Raw genomic sequence first — 23,175 nt, 5'->3', positions numbered from 1 at the left:
AAAACTGGAAAAAACCTAAATGCTTTAAAATGGAAAATTAGTAAATTATGTTAATTCTATAATGAATATTCAGTCATTTAAAATATTATTTACAATATGCTGAGTGGAAAAAATAACATGCATAAGATAAACAAAATTTTGTTTAAAAATTATAAAAGTACTCGGCCGCTGCTGCTGCTAAGTCACTTCAGTCGTGTCCGACTCTGTGCGACCCCAGAGACAGCAGCCTACCAGGCTCTTCCATCCCTGGGATTCTCCAGGCAAGAACACTGGAGTGGGTTACCATTTCCTTCTCCAATAAAAATACACTATTGTTCATTAAATCTAAAATGCCACCAATTATAAGATTTTTAACATATCACCAAGAAAGGAAAAAAAAAAACAAAAACTCTGTCAATTAAACTATAACATTCTAATGCTTGTAAATCACACCTTGATTTTAAAGAAATTAAATGTGAAATAACGTACATATCAGAATCTACAAAACATGGGGGTCAGGGGGAGTCATGTATGCATGTAAAATTTTTGCATAATCAGAGTAAGGAAGTATTTCAGACAAGACACAAAAGGCACGTGAAAAAGATGAACAAACTTGACTACTTAAAATCTGAACTCCTGTACAATAAAAAGCAACACAAAAATGTTTAAAGACAAGCCACAGAAAATATTTGCAATGCACATAACTGAGAGGCAACTGGTACCCAGCACATATTAAGAAATCCTGCAGATTATAACAACAGATAGCCAAACAGAAAAATTGACAGGAATACATGAACAGACAATTCACAAGAAAAGAAACTCAAAAGCCAAATTTTTTAAAAATATAAAAAGCGGTTTAATCTCAAGGATAAGGAAGAAAATTCAAAGTAAACCAGCACGAGACACCCCATTCACATCCCTCAGACTGGCCAAAGTGAAAACTATCTGACAATTTTGCTTTAGCAGGAATGCTTATATATGCTCATGGGAGTGTGAATTGGTGAACTGACTCAAAACGCAATTTGACAGCATCTACTAAAAGCAAAAACCTTCATCCTCCTACAAAGAAGAAATTCCAGTTTGAGTGCTTGCCCTAAAGAAACAAACATGCACACAAAAAGGCATGCACAGAAAACACTTCATTGTAGCACTGTTAATAAAGGCAGAGAGGTAATTATAACATAAACAAACACAAACATAAAATGTTATTTTATATTTATATATCTATCACATACATGGTAAATATAAATTTTAATTATAACAAATAAAATTATACCTATTCATACAACAGAATACCATAGAGCAGTTTAAATGAATGTCCCCAGTTCCATGTATCTCTGTATATAGGGAATGGGATCGAGGAGGCATTCACAGGGACTTTCAACTTTATTTATAATGTCTCCTTCATAAAGAGGTTAAAAATCAAGGTAAGGAGGAGGAGGTTTATACTAAATGCAGCATAATGCTAAAGTTTGATAAGACTGAGTTGGGGAGCCCACAGGTATTTCTTATATTACTTTCTATTCTTATTTGCATGCTTAAAATATTTTACAATTAAAACAATAAAATTTAAAAGCACATGCCCTAAGATTATTAAATTTTGGTAGATTTGTGTTTAATGTTTACATGTACATGTCTGTACATGTGGTCTTGGGCAAACCACTTAAAGTTTCCTCATTTGCAAAATAAGGATAAAAGTAGCATAGCAGCTACTACAGAGTGCCATGAAGACTGAAATAACCCACCTATGAAACCTAGCACTCCCAGAACGCTGAAAGCATTTAACATGTGTTAACTATTGCTAATGATCAGGCAAAAATAGATACAAGGTGCGTGAAATGTGCCAATAGTTATATCTAGGTGGGTGTCTGTTAGTGTTGTTCTGTTTCTTCTATTTTCCCAATTTTTCAAAAAAAAAAACTATAAAAAATTGTAACAGCTATTGAGAATGAAAATACCTATCTAGTCTTTCAACAACCACTTCTCACTCCATCTCTCTAGAAGCCAAGTACTATGCTCGGCGCTGGGAACACAGAAATGGGGGACACAGCAACACCAGCTCCTGAGGAGCTCTCAAGAAAGAGTAGTAAAATGAAAATTCCTAGTTACACACAAAGACATACATAGAACAGGGCAAGAACTTCTCATGGGCCAGCCCTGACACAGTAGGATCTTTGGAAACAAGGATTTCATTCTGAGATGAGGAGGAGGAAGCCAGTAACATGTACTATCTGGCATTACCTAAGCATGTAATAATCCTTGCAGAGTCAAGAACTAAACCATACTACTTAGCACAAAGGCACAGATTCTCCAGTATAATCCTTTAATCCTTTGCTACTCAAACTATGGTCCATGGCTCACACTGTTACTGTTCAGTGACCAGAAAAGTTCAGAAGTTGGTAGGCTTTTAGAAACTTTTGTACCAATTTGACATTGCCACAACATCCAAATACATGATCTGTAGATCTGTTTCATTAAATAGAGGACCAAAGTAAGAGTTCATAAGAGACTGAAAAAAAATTAAAACAAACAAAAACAGTGGGGGAAAAAAAGGACTAGTTTTTCACAGACAGTTTGAAAAGCACTGTTTTAAAACTCCTTGGGTAAGGATCTTTGGCTAGCGACAAAATTGAGTTTGGAATGAAATTCAATGGGAGCAGCTGGTTTATAACTTAGCAGAGAAGCTGCAAATTCCAATGTCTCTTAAAGTGTCTCCAGGAAGAAAACATCAAAGAACTCTTACCAGGTTGTCACCCTTGATACTGTGTCAAGGACCACCTGGAGAAAGGACCTCTAGCTCTGCAGAATTGGACCTGGGGGTAGGGGGAGATGGCAAATCCAACAGATCCAAAGTACACCCTCCTCAACTAATTCTCCTCTGAGGCAGGAAACAGCCGGGGCAGCCAATGACTGCGGGAGGAGAGGGATGGTGTGAAATGGCAGCGCTGAGGTAAGCCGGCAGAGTCCAAACACAACGGCCTCCCTTATGTAAGGAACCACAGCGCAGCGCGGGCTGCCAGGCTGGAATAATGCGCCTCTGTGCGCAAGGGCCTGGGCGAGCGGCGGGGCCCGGGACGCGCTTGGAGTTTATCTAAGCCATGTACACACGGTCTGTTAATGAGCATTTGGTCCCCAAAGTGGGCTCCCTGCTGATAAAAACCAGATGCAGGGCCAGCTGATCAAAGCAGGCATCCCTCCCCACTGCCCTTCGCCCAGGCCACTATCTCACCACGTCTCTCGAGCCTGGCTGGCACCCCTTCCCTTGACAGGCCTTCGCAGCCTGAAAGCGCCACGCCCTTCCAATTGGCTCCTTTCTTGCTAATTAAATTAAAAGGTACAGAAGGCAGGAGGAGGGTTTAGAGACCGGGAGACAGGAAAGGGTGTTCTGTTTGGATTGAGGCAGCCCAGGTTTCGGTGGCCTTCAGTCACTAAAACACAGGCGGATGTGACATCTTTATGACCAGTTGCATCTGCTGCAAGTTTCAGAAAGGCCATGTGGCAACTGGAAAAATAAGCCCTTGGCACCCCCAAGTGAACTGTGCCTGACTGCTCTGTGAAGATGAAGAAGTTGAGAAGGTACGGCTGGAAAGAGACAGAGTCGGCTGGATGTCTCAAAAAAAGCAGTCTAGCGTGGCTCACAAAGGCCACACAAAGGGGGAAACATGCTCTGCAGTGTTCCCCAGGCATAAAGACCCCTAGTGAGCAGGAAGGAGCAGCCCGACCCTGTGAGAGTCATACGTGAACCCAAAGCCAGACAACCTAGTGAGGGATCCATTAAGGTCTTGCTCTTAGGAAGAAAATGTAATTCCTGTCATAGGTCCTCTTTATTTGAGGCATCAAAGAAGCAGAAAACATTCATCCAGGTGGAGGAAAAAAAAAAAAAAAAAATATATATATATATATATATGGCATTTAAACTGATTTATTGCTGTTGCTCAGTCGTTCAGGCATGTCCAACTCTTTTGCAACCCCGCCAACTGAAGCCCACCAGGCTCCTCTGTCCGTGGGATTTTCCAGGCAAGAATACTGAAGTGGGTTGCCATTGACTCCTCCAGGGGATCTCCCCGATCCAGGGATGGAACCCATGTCTTCTGCGTCTCCTGCATTGGCAGGCTGATTCTTTACCACTAAGCCACGTGGGGAATCCTCAAAAAACTGGTTCATTAATGCACTACAAGTATGTCTTGGGAGCTGACTTTGTGCCAGGCTCCTTGCCATCTTGGCATTTACAGTCCAGCTGGGTAGAGGGACGCAGAACACGCAATTACGCATGTGAGAAGAATTGCAATACACAGAGCGGTCTGATCTTGTCTACTGGGGATTGAGGAAGGATTCCCAGAGCAAGTGCTGATTAATCTGAGACTTGAAGATGGAGAGAAATTAACGGACAAAATGGTGAGGAAGGTTTCAGAGTGGTAACAAGCATGACAGTCCCCAACCCAGAGAAAGGGTGCTATACTTGTCAAACTAAAATAAGTCATTATGGGTAGAGCTTAGAGAGCAAAGCAAAGTGTGTCTTCCATGGAAGGTTTGAGGGGTAGATGAGGCCTTGTCCTGCAGAGCTTATCAGGTCTTATTAGGGATTTGAGAACTGACTCCTAAAGACAAGAGGAAACCAGTGAGGGATTCTAGGTGGTGAAACGTTATGTTCAGAATTTTATTTAAAAGGTTAAAAGTAGTTCCCCTGACTCCTGAATGTAAGATACCAAGAAGGGAAGGATGATCCACCTTGTCTGGATCTCCTAAACTTGTAAGTAAGCTGTTAGGGTGGAGACAGCAGGGCTGTGAGTTGGGAGGCTCGGGGTGGAAAGTGTGCCCTTTCTGGCTTGCCATAACAGAACAGAGAACTGAAAGCCTGCCAGCTTCACCACCATGCACTCAGCACTGCCAGTGGCAATCTCCAGGCCCCGAGATAGCCCACAAAGTACCAGAACTCCCAGTGGGCACCTGGAAGCCCCTCTGGGTGGCCAAGACTGGGTCTCAATGCCTTTCTCTGGACCATCACTCATGTTCAAGTGGGAAGCAGCCTCCTCAGACCTACCATCGCATTCTAAACGCTCCAGGGAGAAGATGCTGTTCAAACTCTACCCAAGAGAAGCAGTTCAGCCTCCGGTTGGGGTGGGAGGCCAAGTAGGAAAACCAGCTTCTCTGAGCTGCTCTGACCGCCAGACTCAGAATAAAGAGTGTTTTCAGGGCCTGGAGTTTTCCAGCTGCCTGGAAACAGGAAGGGCCCAATCCAGGAGAACAGTAACCCTCACACACGCCCTACATAAAGACGCCTTGAGCCAGTAGCCCTAATTGCCTGTGACTGACACACGGGAGGGAAGCCCGCATTCCAGGCTTTGCTCAGCGGAAAGCAAACAGGCTCCTGAGGCACCGGGCGGCCATCTTCTCTCCCTCTGCCAAAAGGATCCCACTCTGCTCCTCCCAAATTATATACAGATTTCAAATTATAAACCAAACAAAGGTCTTTCGAGTATTCCTTACCACATACACAAGAGGAAAAAAAAAAAAAAAAAACCTCTGTAGGAAGGAGTTGCACACAAGCAAGTAGTTATAAATCTTTTCACAAAAGGAAAATTTTCACAGAAGACTTTGGAGCCACCTCTCAGTACCCCCTGATTCTCTATGGGTCTGAGGGATTAAAAACCATTTGTGATATTTTTCATGTGTTCATTGTGTTTTGTTAAGAAATGTAAGTTGTGTGCCAGATGCTAGGGATGCGAGATGTAAGTGGTAAAAATCCCAAATGCCTTCAGATTTAGGATTTTTTTGTTTGTTTGGACAATGGGGTTTTCTAAAGTGGCTGAAGAACAGTATGGTGTATTATACATCAGTATACCATCCTTCCCTTTTATCACAAGGGCTTCCCTGGTTCCAAGCTGATAACCAGGATGGGCGGTGGCACCGCATGGAATTGGCCCTGACAAGTGATTGGGAGCCCTGAGATAAGACTGTTTCCCAGTTCAGAACCATTCCCTTCTTCTATGATTCTTTCATAACCACTTCAAAAATATCATTCACCAGGTGTAACACTCACCATTGGGTGAGGGCTTCACATACACTGTCTTACTGGAGCCCCTTAAAGAAATCAATCCTGACTATTCATTAGAAGGACTGATGCTGAAGCTGAAGCTCCAACACCATGGCCATCTGATGCAAAGAGCTGACTTACTGGAAAAGACCCTGATGATGGGAAAAACTGAGGGCAGGAGCAGAAGCAGGCAGCAGAGGATGAGATGGTTGGATAGCATCACTGACTCAATGGACATGAGTTTGAGAAAACTCCAGGATATGGTGAAGGACAGGGAAGCCTGGCATGCTGCAGTTCACAGGGTCACAGAGAGTCAGACATGACTGAGTGACTGAACAACAACAAATTCCTGGGGAGGTAGTTATGCATGATTATCACCTCTACCTTACCTAGATGGTAAGTCACCTGGGCAAGGTCATAAAGGGTCAAGTTAGGATTCAAATCCAGATCTACTTGATTCCCAGGTCCCTGTGCTTCATTTCCTCTCGCTTTTGGCCTACGGGGGCCATCTTCCTATCACCCAAGGCCTTTCGCATCAGATTTCATTCTGAACCAAAAGGTGGGGCAAGAAAACTATGAGTCCACGTTAACATCAGCCTCAGCCATGGAAAAACATACAGTAATACTCAGGGCCTAAAGTCTTCCATGGGCCATTGAGATAAAATGCAAGGGATAAAAGCTGTTTTCTAGGCAGGAGCTGGGCAAACCCAGTGATACTGGAGGGCAAAATGAGCTCCTTGTTCCATAAAAGCCACATTCTTTGAGTCGAGCTGTTCATTTCAAGTCACCGTATAAGGTAGCATTGATTCAGCCCCAGATGATTTAGGTCTTTTTCAAGATTTATGTAGAATAAGCAGTCCTTCCACACCTTCTTCCCTCCTATGCATGGCAGCCTCCCCAGGGACTGCTAGCCACCAGGTAATGAATAACCACGTTGTTTTTGCCCTGGTGAAGGAGCCCCAGTTGGTTTTTTTCTAGGGGGTCGGGGGGGGGGGGTTGCTGTGGTGGGACAGAAGGCTACTCACCCAGCAGGCAGAGCATCGGGGGCCTGGGCGGCTGCAGGGAACTGCTGAGTGCCCGAAGTGCTGGGCTCCTCCCCTTCGGCTGGCGTGGCTGTGGCAGGGATAGCCGCAGCGGTGGGGTTCGGGGTCACACTGGACACTGCAACAGGCGGGGATGCCACACCAACCACAGAGGGTTCTTCGGGATCAGTGGTTGCAGTGGGTTCGTCATTCACTGAAAATACATAAATGGTATTTTACAGATCAGCTCAGCATTGTGTTCACATTTACCAGGTTTCTCACTTAGTGGTATAACACAGAACCTACAAGGCTACCACACATGTTACCCGGTGACAGCAAAAGATTTTACAGAACATAATACTGGAAAAGACAGTAAGTCAGTAAGAGCCTGCAAGAAAAAAAAAAAAAATGGAAGATGGATCTGAAATAAATAGATTATTAAATATTACCTCCTTTATATAACTTTATTAAAATTTTCTAACATACTATGGTTACATTTATTGCAATAAAAGCAGCAGGAAAAGTAAGGCACCAGGGAAGTGTGTTAGTGATACATGGAGCATAGTCAAGGCCAAAGTCAAGTTTATAGGGTTTTCTTTTAAACTTATCACTTGTCTGCTAGGTACAAATAAATATCACCTTCTTTCAAAAAGCTCCATTCACACTAAGAGATAGTAAACTTTGAGTACCGTGCTTGTTCTTTTAAAGATACATACTCAAAGTAAGGAGCAAAGATTAACAGCCTACACAGAAAAGATGGCATCCAAGGGAACAACAGACAAAGATAGAGGTGAAATGAGCTGATTCCTGAGTCTCCTCATTTCTCCAGGTCTTTGATGATTACTCATGTTCACAAGGACCCCAAGGCACTGCAATATCCTCTCACTCAGAAAGGAACCAAACATGGTCTGAAACATTTAAAATTCTTTGAAAATGGATAAGCCATAAATATACAAAGAATTTTCCACATATGTGATTTGGGCTTTACTGTCTGGTGACTCAGACAGTAAAGAATCCACCTGACGATGCAGGAGACCTGGGTTCGGTCCCTGGGTTAGGAAGATCCTCTGGAGGAGGGAATGGTTATCCATTCCAGTATTCTTGCCAGGAGAATCCCATGGACAAGAGGAGCCTGGTGGGTTACAGTCCATGAGGTCGCATTGAGTTGGACACGACTGAGCGACTAACATATATGTACATTTACACTAGAATTCCGTAGGAAAACCCCTTTGGTTTAGCCTCATCTTGGTAATTCAGAATCTCTTTTTGGTGTTTCCTAGTGGCCATCCAGATCCTTATTGAACATTTCTTCTAAGAAACAACTCACTATAGAGCCATTCCATTGCTTCTTTAACTTTTTATTTATATTGGGGTATAGCTGATTAACAATGCTGTGATAGTTTCAGGTAGCTGATAGAACAGCAAAAGGATTCAGCCATACATATACATGTATCCATTCTCCCGCAAACTCCCCTCTCGTCCAAAGAGCCATTCCACTGTTGAACAGAAGTAGCTACCAGAAAGACTTTCCTTATGCTAAACCGAATTCCACTAGATGGTTTTAATTCCCATGCTCTCAAGCAATACAGAATAAATATCTGGCCACCCTGTTTCTCATTCACTTTCTCTGTTCCAGTGAAAGGCCTGCCATTTCTTTAATGTCTCTAGGTCACGCCCTATTCTAACGGCCTGGCTGCCCTTTTCTAGTTATCTTCTATTGCCTTTATTTCTAAATAATGATATCACAAACTGAACATAATAAATGAGATAATATCAGACCAGCAGAGTTAGATTTCCAATATAAATGATAACAGCAATGTTTAAAGAACACCAGTATGTACCAAAGTGCAAAGCCTTTTAAATGATCTCATTTAAGCCCATTTTACAGTTGAGGAAACTGAAGCTCAAAAAGGTTAAATAAACTTCCAAGGTCATAGGGCACCTAATTCGCACCCCTGCTGTCTGCCTTCAGAGCCTGAACCACTCACTTGCTACAGACTACTTCTCCCTCTCTGCACATCCTCTGATGTGACCCAGGATTATAATAACTCGGAAGCAACCACATGATCCTGTCAGCTGATGTAAGATTGGTTGTCAGCTGAAACTATAATTTCTTCACATGATATGATGCCAAGCTTGATCCTAACAAACAGCAAAGAGCCTAGGAACCACCTGTGATTAATTTAAATAATCTGCTTTCTCTCCAATATATTAAATATTGTCTGACATGCAGAGCAAATTAGTTAATAAACAACTTTATTTTGTGCAACTGATGTTTCCCCTAAATAAATGCAAGAATTTTTACTTATATTCCCAGCATCTTGGTTGAGTTAGTAAAACACAACAGATGGCAAGTCTCTTTACACAAAATATATAAATTTTACTCAATTTCAATTTAAAAAACCCTGACTTTTTTGAGAACCAAATACATTTATTCAATAATGTATAAGGAAAACTAAACACAGAAGAATAGCCATAAACATTCTAGACATGAAGAGTCTTGCGTGTATGAGGAAGTAGGGGCAGGGGTGCTCTCCAAAGTATTAGCTGACACATACTATAAAGTTACAACAGCTAAAACAATGTGCACTGATACATGAATAGACAGATGTCGATTAAATAAACAAGAAAGTTCAGAAACAGAATTAAATACACACTCGAATTAAGTAATTCAGTATATGACACAGGTGACATTTTAAATTCCTACAGAAAAGACAGACTGTTCAGTAAACTGTACTACGGCAAGTGGCTAGTGTACTAGACAAAAACTGAGTTACATCCCTATTTCACTCCTTGCATCAAAATCAACTCCAGATAGACTAGAGATTTTGACATAAAGAGGAAACCATGAAGGAACTAAAAGAACATAGAGGAGAATACTTTTATAATCTCAAAGCAGAAAAGAGTGTTTAAGGTAGCATACAAAATCTACCAATAAAAGTCATACTCTGTGCTTCCACTGGTCAGGGAACTTGTATCCCACAAGCCATAAGACATGGCCAAAAATAAATTAATTAATTAACAAAATGACCCCCCAAAATCTAAAAGTCATAAAAGATTGATGAATTCAATTATATTCATTTTTTAATTGAAATGGCAAAAAAAAAAAAAGCAAAAGCAAAATTAAAAGAGAAAACAATGAACTTGGAAAGATCATTATCAACTCATATTACAGACTAGTGGCTAATTTCTTTGATATGAAAAAAGCTTCTACAAATCAACAAGGAAAAAAAAAATGCACAGAGACACTTCACAGTGAAGGAAATACAAATTACCCCATACATATGAAGTACTCCCATCAGGAGACACAGAATGTCTGGTGTCTCTCCTGCAATGGTAGCAGCCATTGATGATTATTGCCTGAATCCACTAATTGGTGAGGGACTGCAAAACAGTAATAATCTATCATGCCTCTAAAGAGGAATTTCACCTATCAACTATTTGGTGGACTTCCCAGGTGGTTAAGAATCCACCTTGCTAAAAAAAAAAAAAAAAAAAAAAAGACTCCACCTTGCTGTGCTGCTGCTGCTGCTGCTGCTGCTAAGTCACTTCAGTCGTGTCCGACTCTGTGCGACCCCATAGACGGCAGTCCACCAGGCTCCATCATCCCTGGGATTATCCAGGCAAGAACACTGGAGTGGGTTGCCATTTCCTTCTCCAATGCATGAAAGTGAAAAGTGAAAGGGAAGTCGTTCAGTCGTGTCCAACTCTTCGCAACCCCATGGACTGCAGCCCACCAGGCTCCTCCGTCCATGGGACTTTCCAAGCAAGAGTACTGGAGTGGGGTGCCATTGCCTTGCCTTGCTGTGCAGTGGACACCAATTCAATCCCTGGTGATGCCACAGGGCAACAAACCCGCACACTGCAACTACTGAAGCCTGCCCGTGCTAGAGTCCACACTTTGCAGCAAGAGAAGCCACTGCAACGAGAAGCCCAAGCACCACGACTAGAGAGGAGCCCCTGCTCTCTGCAAGTAGAGCAGTGAAGACCCAGCACAGCCAAAAATAAACCAATAAATGTATTTTTTTTTAACTATTTGGCTACCTCAAGGTTCAGTTTGTGAAGAAAAAGAAGGAAAATAGTTGGTCTTTCCTTTTATTTACCAGTTTTCAGAAGAATGAGCTGATACTCTCACATCCTCCCAAAAAAGTGAAATTTTATTCTGTTTAAAAATCATTATGAATTCTTGGATTTAAATATGTTTCAAGTATTTCATTCATGCTGGGAAAGATTGAAGGCAGGAGAAGGGGCTGACAGAGCACGAGATGGTTTGATGGTATCACTGACACAATGGACATGAGTTTGAGCAAGCTCTGGGAGACGGCGATAGACAGGGAAGCCTGGCGTGCTGCCGTCCATGGGGTCACAAAGAGTCGGACACAACTGAGCAACTGAACAACAAAAAGCATTTCAATCTGCTGTGATTATTGTTCTTATTGGAACTAAAATTGTTTCCTTCTTTAACTGGGGTTAACAGGAGACAGAAGGGGCAAAGATTTTCAAGTCAGTTTCAAGTTTTTTGGAAAAAATTCTAAGATGATTTAAGTGGGAAAGTGAAGAACAGCAGGTATATTGTGCTAACATTTATGTGTATACGTTCAAATAATATATATGGACATGCTTGTATATTCAAATTAGAAAGAATTATAAGAAACAGAACAGGAACTGCTCTGGGGAGGGAAGGGGAGGCTGGAGGACAAGAACAGGAAAGAGACTTTCTTTACACTGTTTAAGCTTTTTTACTTTTGTATAAAGTGTTGACAACATGTATGTACTGCCTATTAAAAAACTATGATGAAATTGTCAACCAGGAAAAGAATAAAACCAGAGCCTTGGGGCATGCCAGTGGAAAAGATTTGGGGCATGCCAGTGGAAAAGACTGTCCAGTCAATACTATTTGGATCTGACCATTTGTGCAACTGCAAATCTAGTTACAAAGGTTCCCACCAGGACTGAGTCTGTGCGCAGAGCTATCCGAGAGCCTGTGATTTACCAGAGTCATTCATCTGTTTAAGAGTTTTGTGCTATCTCAAGTTTGGATTGGAGACAAAATATGAAAGCCAGATATCCTAGCATTGAAACTTTACGCATCAATGCTTATCCTCTCTGCTCTCAAAAAAACTGTGTGTGTGTGTGTATGTACAGACATACATCAGAGTTATTGCAGGTATGATTCCAGATTACCACAATAAAGCAAATATCATGATAAAGCAAGTCACATAATTGCTTGCCAAGGGCATATAAGTTGTATTTACACTATACTATGGAGAAGGCAATGCAACCCACTCCAGTACTCTTGCCTGGAAAATCCCATGGAGGGAGGAGCCTGGTAGGCTGTAGTCCATGGGGTCATGAAGCGTCAGACACTTACTGAGTGACTTCACTTTGACTTTTCACTTTCATGCACTGGAGAAGGAAATGGCAACCCACTCTAGTGTTCTTGCCTGGAGAATCCCAGGGACGGCGGAGCCTGGTGGGCTGCCATCTGTGGGGTCGCACAGAGTCGGACACGACTGAAGCGACCTAGCAGCAGCAGCAGCACATTATACTATACTCTATGAAGTGTACAATAGTATTATGTCTTAAAATATAATGTACACTTTATTGCTAAAATGCTAACCATCAACTCTTTTGCTGGTAGAGGGTTTGAAATATTGCAAGAATTATCAAAATATGACAGAGACACGAAGTGAGCATATGCTGTTGGAAAAATGGTGCCACAGATTTGCTTGAGGCAGCATTGCCTCAAACCTTCAATTTGCTTTAAAAAAATTTTTTTTTAATTATCTGTGAAGTGCAATGGGCTTCCCTGGTGGCTCAGTGGTAAAGAATCCGCCTGCCAAGCAGGAGATGCAGGAGACATGGGTTCCATCCCTGGGTCAGGAGGATCCCCTAGAGAAGGAAATGGCAGCCCATTTCTACTATTCTTGCCTAGGAAATCCCAGAGACAGAGCCCGGCAGGCCACTGTCCATGGGGTCACACAGATTCGGACACAAGTTGGCAACTAAACAACAAATGAAGCATAGTGAAACAAAGAGTGATAAGATAAGGTGTGCCTGTGTATATACACATGTTCTTAGAACATAAGGACTTGAAATTTCAGAATTAAATCCACCCCATCGCAGCTTATAGTCAGGAGAAACCAAATTTCAGACAATTCAGTTACTGCCCCATGGTCACCCTGGTAAAACAGTGACAGAGCATGATCCTTGAGCCACGACTTAACGTAGAGAGAAAAACTGGATTGTCAAAGACGAGGAGTTACAATTTCACCACCCCTTAGAGAAATGCTGTATGTTACTTTTAAGCTCTATTCAATATAGCCAGTGTTCTTAATCCTAATTATTTGATGTACACAACTTATCTGTCCCAAAAAACTTATTCTTCTTGAAAATGAGGGAAATCTTGTTTTCCTTTGTTTTTTGCTACTTTTAGTCTCTACCTCCTATGTCCTTGCCTCCATCCCTCTCTCACCTCAGCCCCCCTTCTTTACAGGCTCTTCCTACTGCTTCAGCCCAGACGGGTCCCTCTGCAGAGCCCACAGTACCTGTGGTCTCAGCTACTCAACCACACAGCCCCTGTGACATCTACTGTGTTAGCACTTGGCAGACTGTCTTTTCAGCTTCTTTCCCTGAAACAGACTATAGAGCAGAGGCTCATTTTATATTTCTTTAAACTGTCATAGCGCTTAGTAAAATGTCATTTGACAAACATTCATTGAACATATACTTATTTAATAGGCCTAATAATCTAGCAAAAGATATCTGAAATAAATGTGCCTCACATTTGGATAACACTATCATTGCAAAGCAGGTTCTTTTTAAAATTTTTAAATTTGGGAATAACTGCAAATTTATAGAAAAGTTGCAAACACAGTACAAAGATAGCATGCCCTCCATCCATGCTATATAATATTACTACCTTGCTTAACTATGGCACATTTGCCAAAGCTAAAAAAAAAAGTAACATTAGTACATTACTATTAATTAAATCCCAGTCTTTATCTAGGTTTCACAGCTTTTCCACTAATGTCCTTTTACTATTCCAAGATCTAATCCAGGATCCCATGCTGCTTTTCACAAGTTCACTCTCATGAGCTCAATTTTCTTCCTAGTAACCCCATAAGGAAAGTGGTATTATCCCCATTTTACTGAAGGTAAAACAGAGGCTCCCAGAAGTACCATTTAGAGAGGTGACAAGCAAGTAGCAGAATCAGCACTCAAACCCAGAAGACCACTAAACAAACACAATGGAAGGGGCTGGGGGAAAGAGAAACAGAGATGGCTTAGATAGCTCTCATGTATGGGAATGAGAGGGTAAATGGGGTAAGGAGGCAAAATGCCTGATTTCTGCAACTCTGGGTGTTTCACAAAGTTCCCTCTGTGATGCTGGTTAAACACTGTAACTTTATGAATCAGATATTCATTGAGGGCTCAGACATACTCTAGTCACAGTTAGCCAAAAAGAGATCAGGAATTGGAAATTCCTCTGCTTAATCCCAGACCCGCGGCCAGCTCACTGTGTGTTCCAAGATCTTTAGGTGTGTGTGTGGTGCAGCACAGACTCTCACTGTACACACACGTCTTTTCAGCCCCCTCACTCGGGTGTGGAAAAGGCGCCTGCCAACAATGGAAGCTTTTTAAAAGGAAGACCAGCTCATAACATACGACACACAGTAAAGCAGTCAGCATGTCTCACCATGAAACCCAAGCAATGCCTTCCAATGCAACTGATCAACTGACCGCTTCACGAGACCAACCAAAACCAGAAAAACAGTTCATGACTAGCATGACATGGCGGTGGGTGAGGATTATATAAAGAAAGCAATTAAATTAGATGGAAAAAAGGAAAACTTGAAAATGGATCAAGTCATACTATGTCACCTGATGGGAAAGTTCCATCTTTCCTTGGTCAGTACACAGATTCAAACAATTTCCATTTACCTTCCACCAATTTTTTAAAGGCTTCCTTGGCAGGCTACAGTCCCCATGGAGACTGCAAAAGAATCGGACATGACTGAGCGAGTTACACTTTCATTTTTTTTTTAAGTTCCTAAGCATTCAAAGTCTGAAATTTGTTCTGAAAATATATAAGCTATCAAAGCATATCATGGAGAAAAAGCAGTAAGATGGGACTAGCCTTTCCAGGCATTAAAAAAAATGTCAATAATCGAAATCACAAATAAACAGGATAAGTAAAGAGTCCAGAAATGAATTCTCATTGCATATAAGAATATAAGAAAGTAAGAATATAAGAATATAGTAAGTGATAAACATAAAGTATCACCACAATTTAAAAAAAAGCAACTAATGTTCATAGGATAATAGGATCTCGCTACAGGGAAAAATTAATTGAAACTCAGCCTTCATTATACACATAATATGAATGTATACATACATGTGCATATACAGATATACCACTTTAATTTCTGGTGGGATAGTTTAACATGAAAAAAAAAAAGTGAAACAGAAGAAAATATTTATTCCATCTAGAGACATGAGAGAATCTTTTCACTATGGAAGCAAAAGTTGAAATTACAAACACTAAAAAAAATGCTCAGGCATAGTTTTTTTAAGTTTTTAACTACTTTTCTAGAAAAACCACAGAAAAGGAGATAAAAGGCAAAACAAAAATATAATAAAAACTTATAATCATAAAAATAACCAGTAAAACTTGTGTACCTAGATATTTTACACATTAGGATGTGTAAGGATGTGTAAACATTAGGATGACTAAGTATTAAAAAGAAAAAAACAAGTGTTCACAAAGATGTGGAAAAATTGGAACCCTCATTCACTGCCAGTGGGAAAAGAGTACATCTGCTGTGGAAAATAGTTTGAGGGTTCCTCAAAAGCTAAACATAGAATTACCATATGAACCATCAACTCTACTCCAAGGTGTACAGCCAAAGAACCAGAAGCACAGACTCAGACAGACACTCAGACATCCACATTCACCACAGCATCAGCCACAACAGCCAAGTAGAGGACACAACCAAAATGTCTATCAACAGATGAATGGATAAACTGTGTTTACATGTGGTAAACACATACAATGGAATATTATTTAGCCTGGAAAAAGGACAAAACCCTGATACTTGTTACAACATGGGTTAATCTTGAAAACATTATGCAAGTGAAATAAGCCAGAGTCAAAAGGACAAATGATTCCATGTAAAATATGAACTACTAGAATAAGCAAATGCATAGAGACATAAAGTAGAACACAGAGGACGTTTCTGGTGGTCCAGTGGTTAAGAATTCACCTGCCAATGCAGGTGGGTTCAATCCTTGGTCTGGGAAGATTCCACATGCTGAGGGGCAGCTAAGCCATGTGCTGCAACTACTGAAGCCCGCACACTCAGAGCCTGCGCTCTGCAACAAGAGAAGCCACCGCATGAGAAGCCCACACCCCGCAACTAGAGTAGACTCTGGTCACAACAACTAGAGAAATCCCGTGCAGAGCAACAAAGACCCAGGGCAGTCATAAACAAATAAGCAAACATAATGTAGGACAGAGGTTTCCAGGGGATAGGGTTGGGGAACAGAAGGAAGGGAGGATGCTTTTGTGTGAAGGGTACAGAGTTTCAGTTTGGGATGATGAAAAGTTCTGGAAAAGGACAGTGATGAAGCTGCACAACATTGGGAATGCACTCAACGCTGCTAAATTATTCACTTAACAATGGCTTAAATGGTAACTTTTATGTTATGCGTATTTTACCACAATTTTACTAAAAAGACTATATAAATCTCTAAAGTTAACCTCTATAACTCCACAAGTCAAATAACTGAACACTATGAAAGAAGTCACGTAAGAGAAAAGCAACTGATAACTGTAGAAACACGATAAGCTTAAACGATGAGGTGGGACTCTATACCTGTTAGCAAAACGACAAACTAGTATTTACAAGGTCAAGGGAAAAATAATCTTCATATGCCACGAGGAAAATTTTACAATGCCTTGGCATATATGATTATTATAACACCAGATTTAGGCAATCTGGTAACACACTTCAGCTTTTTAAATGTTCACATCCTTTGACTTGGGGCTTCCCTCGTAGCTCAATCAGTAAAGAATCTGCCTGCAGTGCAGGAAACCCGGGTTCGATCCCTGGGTTGGGAAGATCCCCTGGAGAAGGAAATGGCAACCCACTCCAGTGTCCTTGTCTGGAAAATCATGGACAGAGGAGCCTGCAGGGCTGCAGTCCATGGGGTCGCAAAGAGTCTGGCACAACTGAGCAACTAACACTTACTTACTTATCCTTTGACTCAAGAACTTCATTCCAGAAGAAACCAAGTTGTGTGTAAAGATGTTTACATCAGGATTATCTGCTTTATTGACTATGCCAAAGCCTTTGACTGTGTGGATCACAATAAACTGGGAAATTCTGAAAGAGATGGGAATACCAGACCACCTGACCTGCCTCTTGAGAAACCTATATGCAGGTCAGGAAGCAACAGTTAGAAATGGACATGGAACAATAGACTGGTTCCAAATAGGAAAAGGAGTACATCAAGGCTGTATATTGTCACCCTGCTTATTTAACTTCTATGTAGAGTACATCATGAGAAACGCTGGGCTGGAAGAAGCACAAGCTGGAATCAAGATTGCCCGGAGAAATATCAATAACCTCAAATATGCAGATGACACCACCCTTATGGCAGAAAGTGAAGAGGAACTAAAAAGCCTCTTGATGAAAGTGAAAGAGGAGAGTGAAAAAGTTGGCTTAAAGCTCAACATTCAGAAAACGAAGATCATGGCATCTGGTTCCATCACTTCATAGGAAATAGATGGGGAAACAGTGGAATCAGTGTCAGACTTTATTTTTTTGAGCTCCAAAATCACTGCAGATGGTGACTGCAGCCATGAAATTAAAAGACACTTACTCCTTGGAAGGAAAGTTATGACCAACCCAGATAGCATATTAAAAAGCAGAGACATTACTTTGCCAACAAAGGTCCGTCTAGTCAAGGCTATGGTTTTTCCAGTGGTCATGTATGGATGTGAGAGTTGGACTGTGAAGAAAGCTGAACACCGAAGAATTGATGCTCTTGAACCGTGGTGTTGGAGAAGACTCTTGAGAGTCCCTTGGACTGCAAGGAGATCCAACCAGTCCATCCTAAAGGAGACCAGTCCTGGGTGTTCTTTGGAAGGACTGATGCTGAAGCTGAAACTCCAGTACTTTGGCCACCTCATGTGAAGAGTTGACTCACTAGAAAGGACTCTGATGCTGGGAGGGATTGGGGGCAGGAGGAGAAGGGGACAACAGAGGATGAGATGGCTGGATGGCAACACCAACTCAATGGACGTGGGTTTGGGTGAATTCTGGGAGTTGGTGATGGACAGGCAGGCCTGGCGTGCTGCGATTCATGGGGTCGCAAAGAGTCGGACACAACTGAGCGACTGAACTGAACTGAAGAGAAATGCACAAGGACTGAGAAATGGTTATATGAGCTATGGCATATTAACTGATAAACAGTATGAAACCACTAAAAAAAGGTAAACAGAAAGACCCTGAAACATGGACACGTGTATCAAAAATAATGAAATGAGGACCTCCCTGGTCCTCATTTGCCTTCCCATGCGAAGGTGAGAGTGAAGGGGTGAGAGTGAAGGGATACGGGTTCAATCCCTGGTCAGGGTGCTAGGATTCCACATGCCTCTCGGCCAAAAAAACAAAACATGAAACAGAAGTAATAGTGTAACAAATTCAATAAAGACTTTAAAAATGGTCCACAACAAAAACATCTTTAAAAAAAATAATGAAATGCAGAAAAGAACGTCTATCCATGCTACATAATTATAACCATATGAAATGATTTGCCAGGCTAACATCAAGAGCTTACTATGTACCTGGCACTGTGCTAGACATGCTATATGTCTTACATAATTTATTCCTTATAACAAGCCTAGGAGATATAAACTCTTGTCCTGATTTTATTAATTAGAAAATAAGGGCCATCAAGTCCCTGGGCGTTATACACATGCTGCACATGGGGATGTAGAATCTGACCACAGCCTGTGTGACTCCTGACCTTATATGCACGGAAATCACATTTAAGGGAGAATTGAGTGAGAGATGTAATTTTTTGAGGGGGATAAAGTTTTCAATAAAAAAAATTAGAAAGTAAATCACTGCACACAAGTCTCAATAAAGTGCTATGCCATTATCCTAGACCCGATTCCACCACTTCTAAAACCTTAGAAATATTATATTTATACAGACAGGCTGCCATTCACCTTCTTTTTATAAAAAATGGATACTTTACAGTTGTGACAACGTGAAAAAACCACCTGGAACTCAGCTCCCTTTTTGCCCCAGATGTCTTTTTCATGCACAGCTGCAGAGCACAGCCAAAAACAGGCTTGCTGAATAAATCTTGTGGGTCTCTGGAAACCTTCCCTGGAGGCACGGCTCACTACCACCACCATTTTGGAACTGGTCCTCACAGTTCGAACAGAGACATATTGAGTGATGGAGGTGTCCTCAGTCAGAGCCACAACCCCCTTCTCGTTTTGCACTGCCAAAAAGAGGGGGCTCCTGTCTGCTCCCTAAAGGAAAACTGAGATCTTTCTGTACCCTTTGGATAGACATTAAAAAGCCTACCAGGTCCAGGCTGGCTGTGAGGCATGGTGAACCATCTTCAGAGCAGAAAAGAGAGAGACGAGACAGGGGCCAAGGCATTTGAAAGGTATTTGAACAGGCAGAAATCCCTAACGTGCAACGACTGTCCTTCACAGACTGATTTGGGAGCGGTTTGGACATTCAGACACAGCACCATAAAACATCTCTAAGGCAGTTTGGGGTTACAGATACTTGGCTTTCAGAAGACGTGGCTGGCACCTGCCCCGTCTGCTGAAATACATAATGTTCCTGGAGATAAGGACAATACGCGAAGGTACCTAAAAATAAGCCAAGGGGAAACACAGACCTGTTTAAATGTCCAAGGAGACTGACTCCAAGACCGTAACCATAGAAACGGAATTTACCCATAGCTGGGCTTTTTTTTTTTAATGTGGATTTTTTTTTTAAGTCTTTATGGAATTTGCTACATTATTGCTTCTATTTAATGGCTTGCTTTTCTGGCCACAAAGCATAGGAGATCTTAGCTCCCCTAGCAGGGATCGAGCCCACACCCTGTAGGGTGCCCATGGTAGGGACCTACTCCTACCCATAGGAGGGAATTGTCCTTATAAGACAAGCAGAGATGGCTGAGGGAGACCAGCATCACAAGAATGGAGGCCCCTGGAAGGACACAGAGGCTGGTATCATGGCCGTGGCATTGAGGCACAACCGATTCTGAAAGCCAGTTCCTCTTGCCCATCTGTGAACACCTGCCCTCTTCTAGTGACTTGTTTTTCTGAGAAGCACGTTTACTGGCGCCCACGGTGCTCACACAGTTTTCTCCAGCATGACCCATGGCCACCACCTTGCTGTCTCCACCACACAGATGGGAAGCCAGGCCACCCTTGGCTTCTGTGACTGGCAATGCCAGCGCCTGGACACAGTGGCTGGCACAGGAGCGCCAGGTAGGCCGAGACGGCAGCCCAGCCACTCATCCTCCTCACCTCCAGTGCTTCCTCGTCCTCAAGGCTCAGGGCCAGCTGGCCAACTCAGTTTCTGCAGGCAAGTCCCAAACTCCAGAGAGAAAGTCAGGCCACCACACAGACAGTGAATCTCGCAGGACCCAGGCCACTCTGTCCTGCAGTCCGCCACAGACAACATCATGGCCGACACCCTAAGCTATCACAGTGGCTCTGGAGCCCTCAGATGGTGCTGCCAGAGAACTGAAAGTCATTAGAAGGTAGTCCCAAACGATGCCTCCTGCTCAATAAGTTTGTTACAGAAAGGACAGTAACAATACCAGGCTAATGCTTGCATGGAGAAGCTACGCTGCTATGTTCAATCCAATGACACTTAATTTTTAATTTAATACTTCCAGTAAATAAAAGAAATATTAAATAGTGATCTTGCTAAATAAAGATTAGAAATTAAATATTGTGCTGTAAACATAATAAAAAGAATAAAACAAATTTGTAATAATTAAAAAGAAGAAGCTATGCCGCTCCAAATTTCCTGTCCTTGCCACACTTCTGCTACTACAAGCATCTACATTTATTTGTGTCACTTTCTGGTTTAAACACCTGCATTCCCCCACCTACAGTTTATCAAAGCAAGTGGCCATGACCCTTCCCAACTGCCCCAAATTAAGACAAATCACCAATTGACCAGAAATCTCAAAAGATTTGACAATCCTCAAGATGTTTAGAAGAATAAGCCTTTGGGGGTTGGTTTTTCCCTTTTAAATTCAGCACTGTCCCGATGAGACGGAAGGAAAGCGGGACAAAAATGGATTTGTTTTGAAACAGGTCCTTCTCTTCCCACTTACGGGGAAGCAGGATCAAGTGCAGAGAAGTTCGGTGTGGATGTGGAAGGGCTCTCCTCTCTCAAATGGGACAAATAGTCCCAATGGAACAGCTACAGGAGGCCCCCTGGTGGCACCAGGGCTTTGCCCCGGTTCAGCATCCCAACCCACTCAACAGCACCACCATCTTCTCTAAGCCAGCTCTTAACAATAATACTTAGCCTTCTTTCTCCTTAGTCTGATCATTTCCATAAATTAGGGAAATGAAAAAAAAAAGTATCACTTAAAAAAGATATCCCCTCTCAAGAAATCCAAGGTTGATAAGAAATGAATTTAAAAATTAATGCTTTTTATTTCTGTGCCAAGGAAGGTTTGAGAAGCGTGCAGTCATATGGAGAATGACCTTGGCTGTACAGACTATGCCAGAGAGAAAAGAAGATGGGTCATGGAAAGAATGATGAATTCAAATTCCAGCTCAGTTTGGGAGTCTTCTCTCACCCACCCAGCATTCTGACACGGCAGACAGAGCCCCGGCTCCATGTGAGCACTGGGTGAGTCCGGGCTGGTGCTCTGCGCTGTCACTCACCTGTGCCATTGGCCAAGCCACTGTGGCTCGGGTTCTTGACGGGCTGGTGGTGCCGGCTGCTAGTACCGGGGCTCTGCTCTCCGGCTACTGTGGCTGGTCTGGCTGAACCACTTGAATGTCTGTGCGTCCTGCAGGTTCAAAATATAAAACAGACAGACATAAGTTACCATGAAGAAAAAAGAGCTGTGCCCCCACCTAAGTCACCGTATTCCCTCTCTCACTATTTATGGGAAATAAGCCCTGTAATAGTCCTGCTGGTCTTTGACTCAACAGAAGCTGGCCCCAAACGGAGAAACCCAGGTTAAGCTTCCTTCTTGGTAAAAAGTACAGAAGGTAACTTTAGGTAAATTTTTCCACTTGAAGTAAACAAATCCAGAGTGAATTGCCCCTACATCTGAAATAACTGGCAAAATATCCTGTGACCATCACATTATTTTTATTGGGCTTGACCGTAGGAAATAAACAAGAAAATCACTGGATGGGCTACAGACAACATATTTTTCCCATTAGCCAAAAAAGCAGCCCCAAACTTATCCAAATCCATTTGCTCTATAGCTAGAAACATGTCTGCCTTGGGAATAAATGTTAAGGGCATTAGACAACTTCAAGCAATGTGCGTGTTGCCATGTTTTACCCAGAAAAGGTGACTCAACAGTCTATGGAAGTAAATGAGGAACAATGCAGAGAGGGATCTGTTCAAGAAAAGTGGCGGAATCAGCAACAGAGACCGTCTGACATCTTTAGAGAACGCAAGGCAACAGGCAGTATGTGTCTCCACAGTCTTGTCATAGCTTGACTTCTTCATTCAATGAAAATGACTGAGCTTCCCTGCCCTTTGGCTTCCGTTTTGTCAAAGGAGATTATCCTACTACTCCATTACATACAACTTTTCAACAGTGAGAGGATTTCTATACTACCCAGGGAAGAAAAGACCACCCCTGTCCAGAAGAGAGAGATCCAGGGAACAATTTATAACCACAGGACGAGGGGCAATGAGAATACCACCTACAAAAGTGTGGAAGCAAGGACGATGCTGAAGCTGAAGCTCCAATACATTGGCCACCTGATGGGAAGAACTGACTCATTGGAAAAGGCCCTGATGCTGGGAAAGATTGAAGGCAGGAGAAGAAGGGGACGACAGAGGATGAGATGGTTGGATGGCATCACCAACTCGATGGACGTGAGTT

The 23,175-nt window shown here is 42.2% G+C and overlaps 1 protein-coding gene across 2 annotated transcripts in view; it reads right to left on the bottom strand.

Annotated features, from left to right (window-relative positions):
- Positions 1-23,175, bottom strand: part of WWP2 (WW domain containing E3 ubiquitin protein ligase 2) — a 144,072-nt gene that overhangs the window by 38,734 nt on the left and 82,163 nt on the right. For both annotated transcript variants that reach the window (XM_025268966.2, XM_025268965.2), the window contains 2 exons: positions 21,989-22,116; positions 7,039-7,249 (listed from right to left, as the gene is read on the bottom strand). In XM_025268966.2, coding sequence (XP_025124751.1) covers positions 7,039-7,249; positions 21,989-22,116 — 339 coding nt within the window. The remainder of the gene's footprint in view (positions 1-7,038; positions 7,250-21,988; positions 22,117-23,175) is intronic.

This window comes from Bubalus bubalis, chromosome 18, assembly GCF_019923935.1.
Source record: "Bubalus bubalis isolate 160015118507 breed Murrah chromosome 18, NDDB_SH_1, whole genome shotgun sequence".
NCBI classification, from domain to species: Eukaryota; Metazoa; Chordata; class Mammalia; order Artiodactyla; family Bovidae; genus Bubalus; species Bubalus bubalis.
The sequence above is the reverse complement of the archived record's forward strand: the minus strand, read 5'-3'. Positions and strand labels throughout refer to the sequence as shown.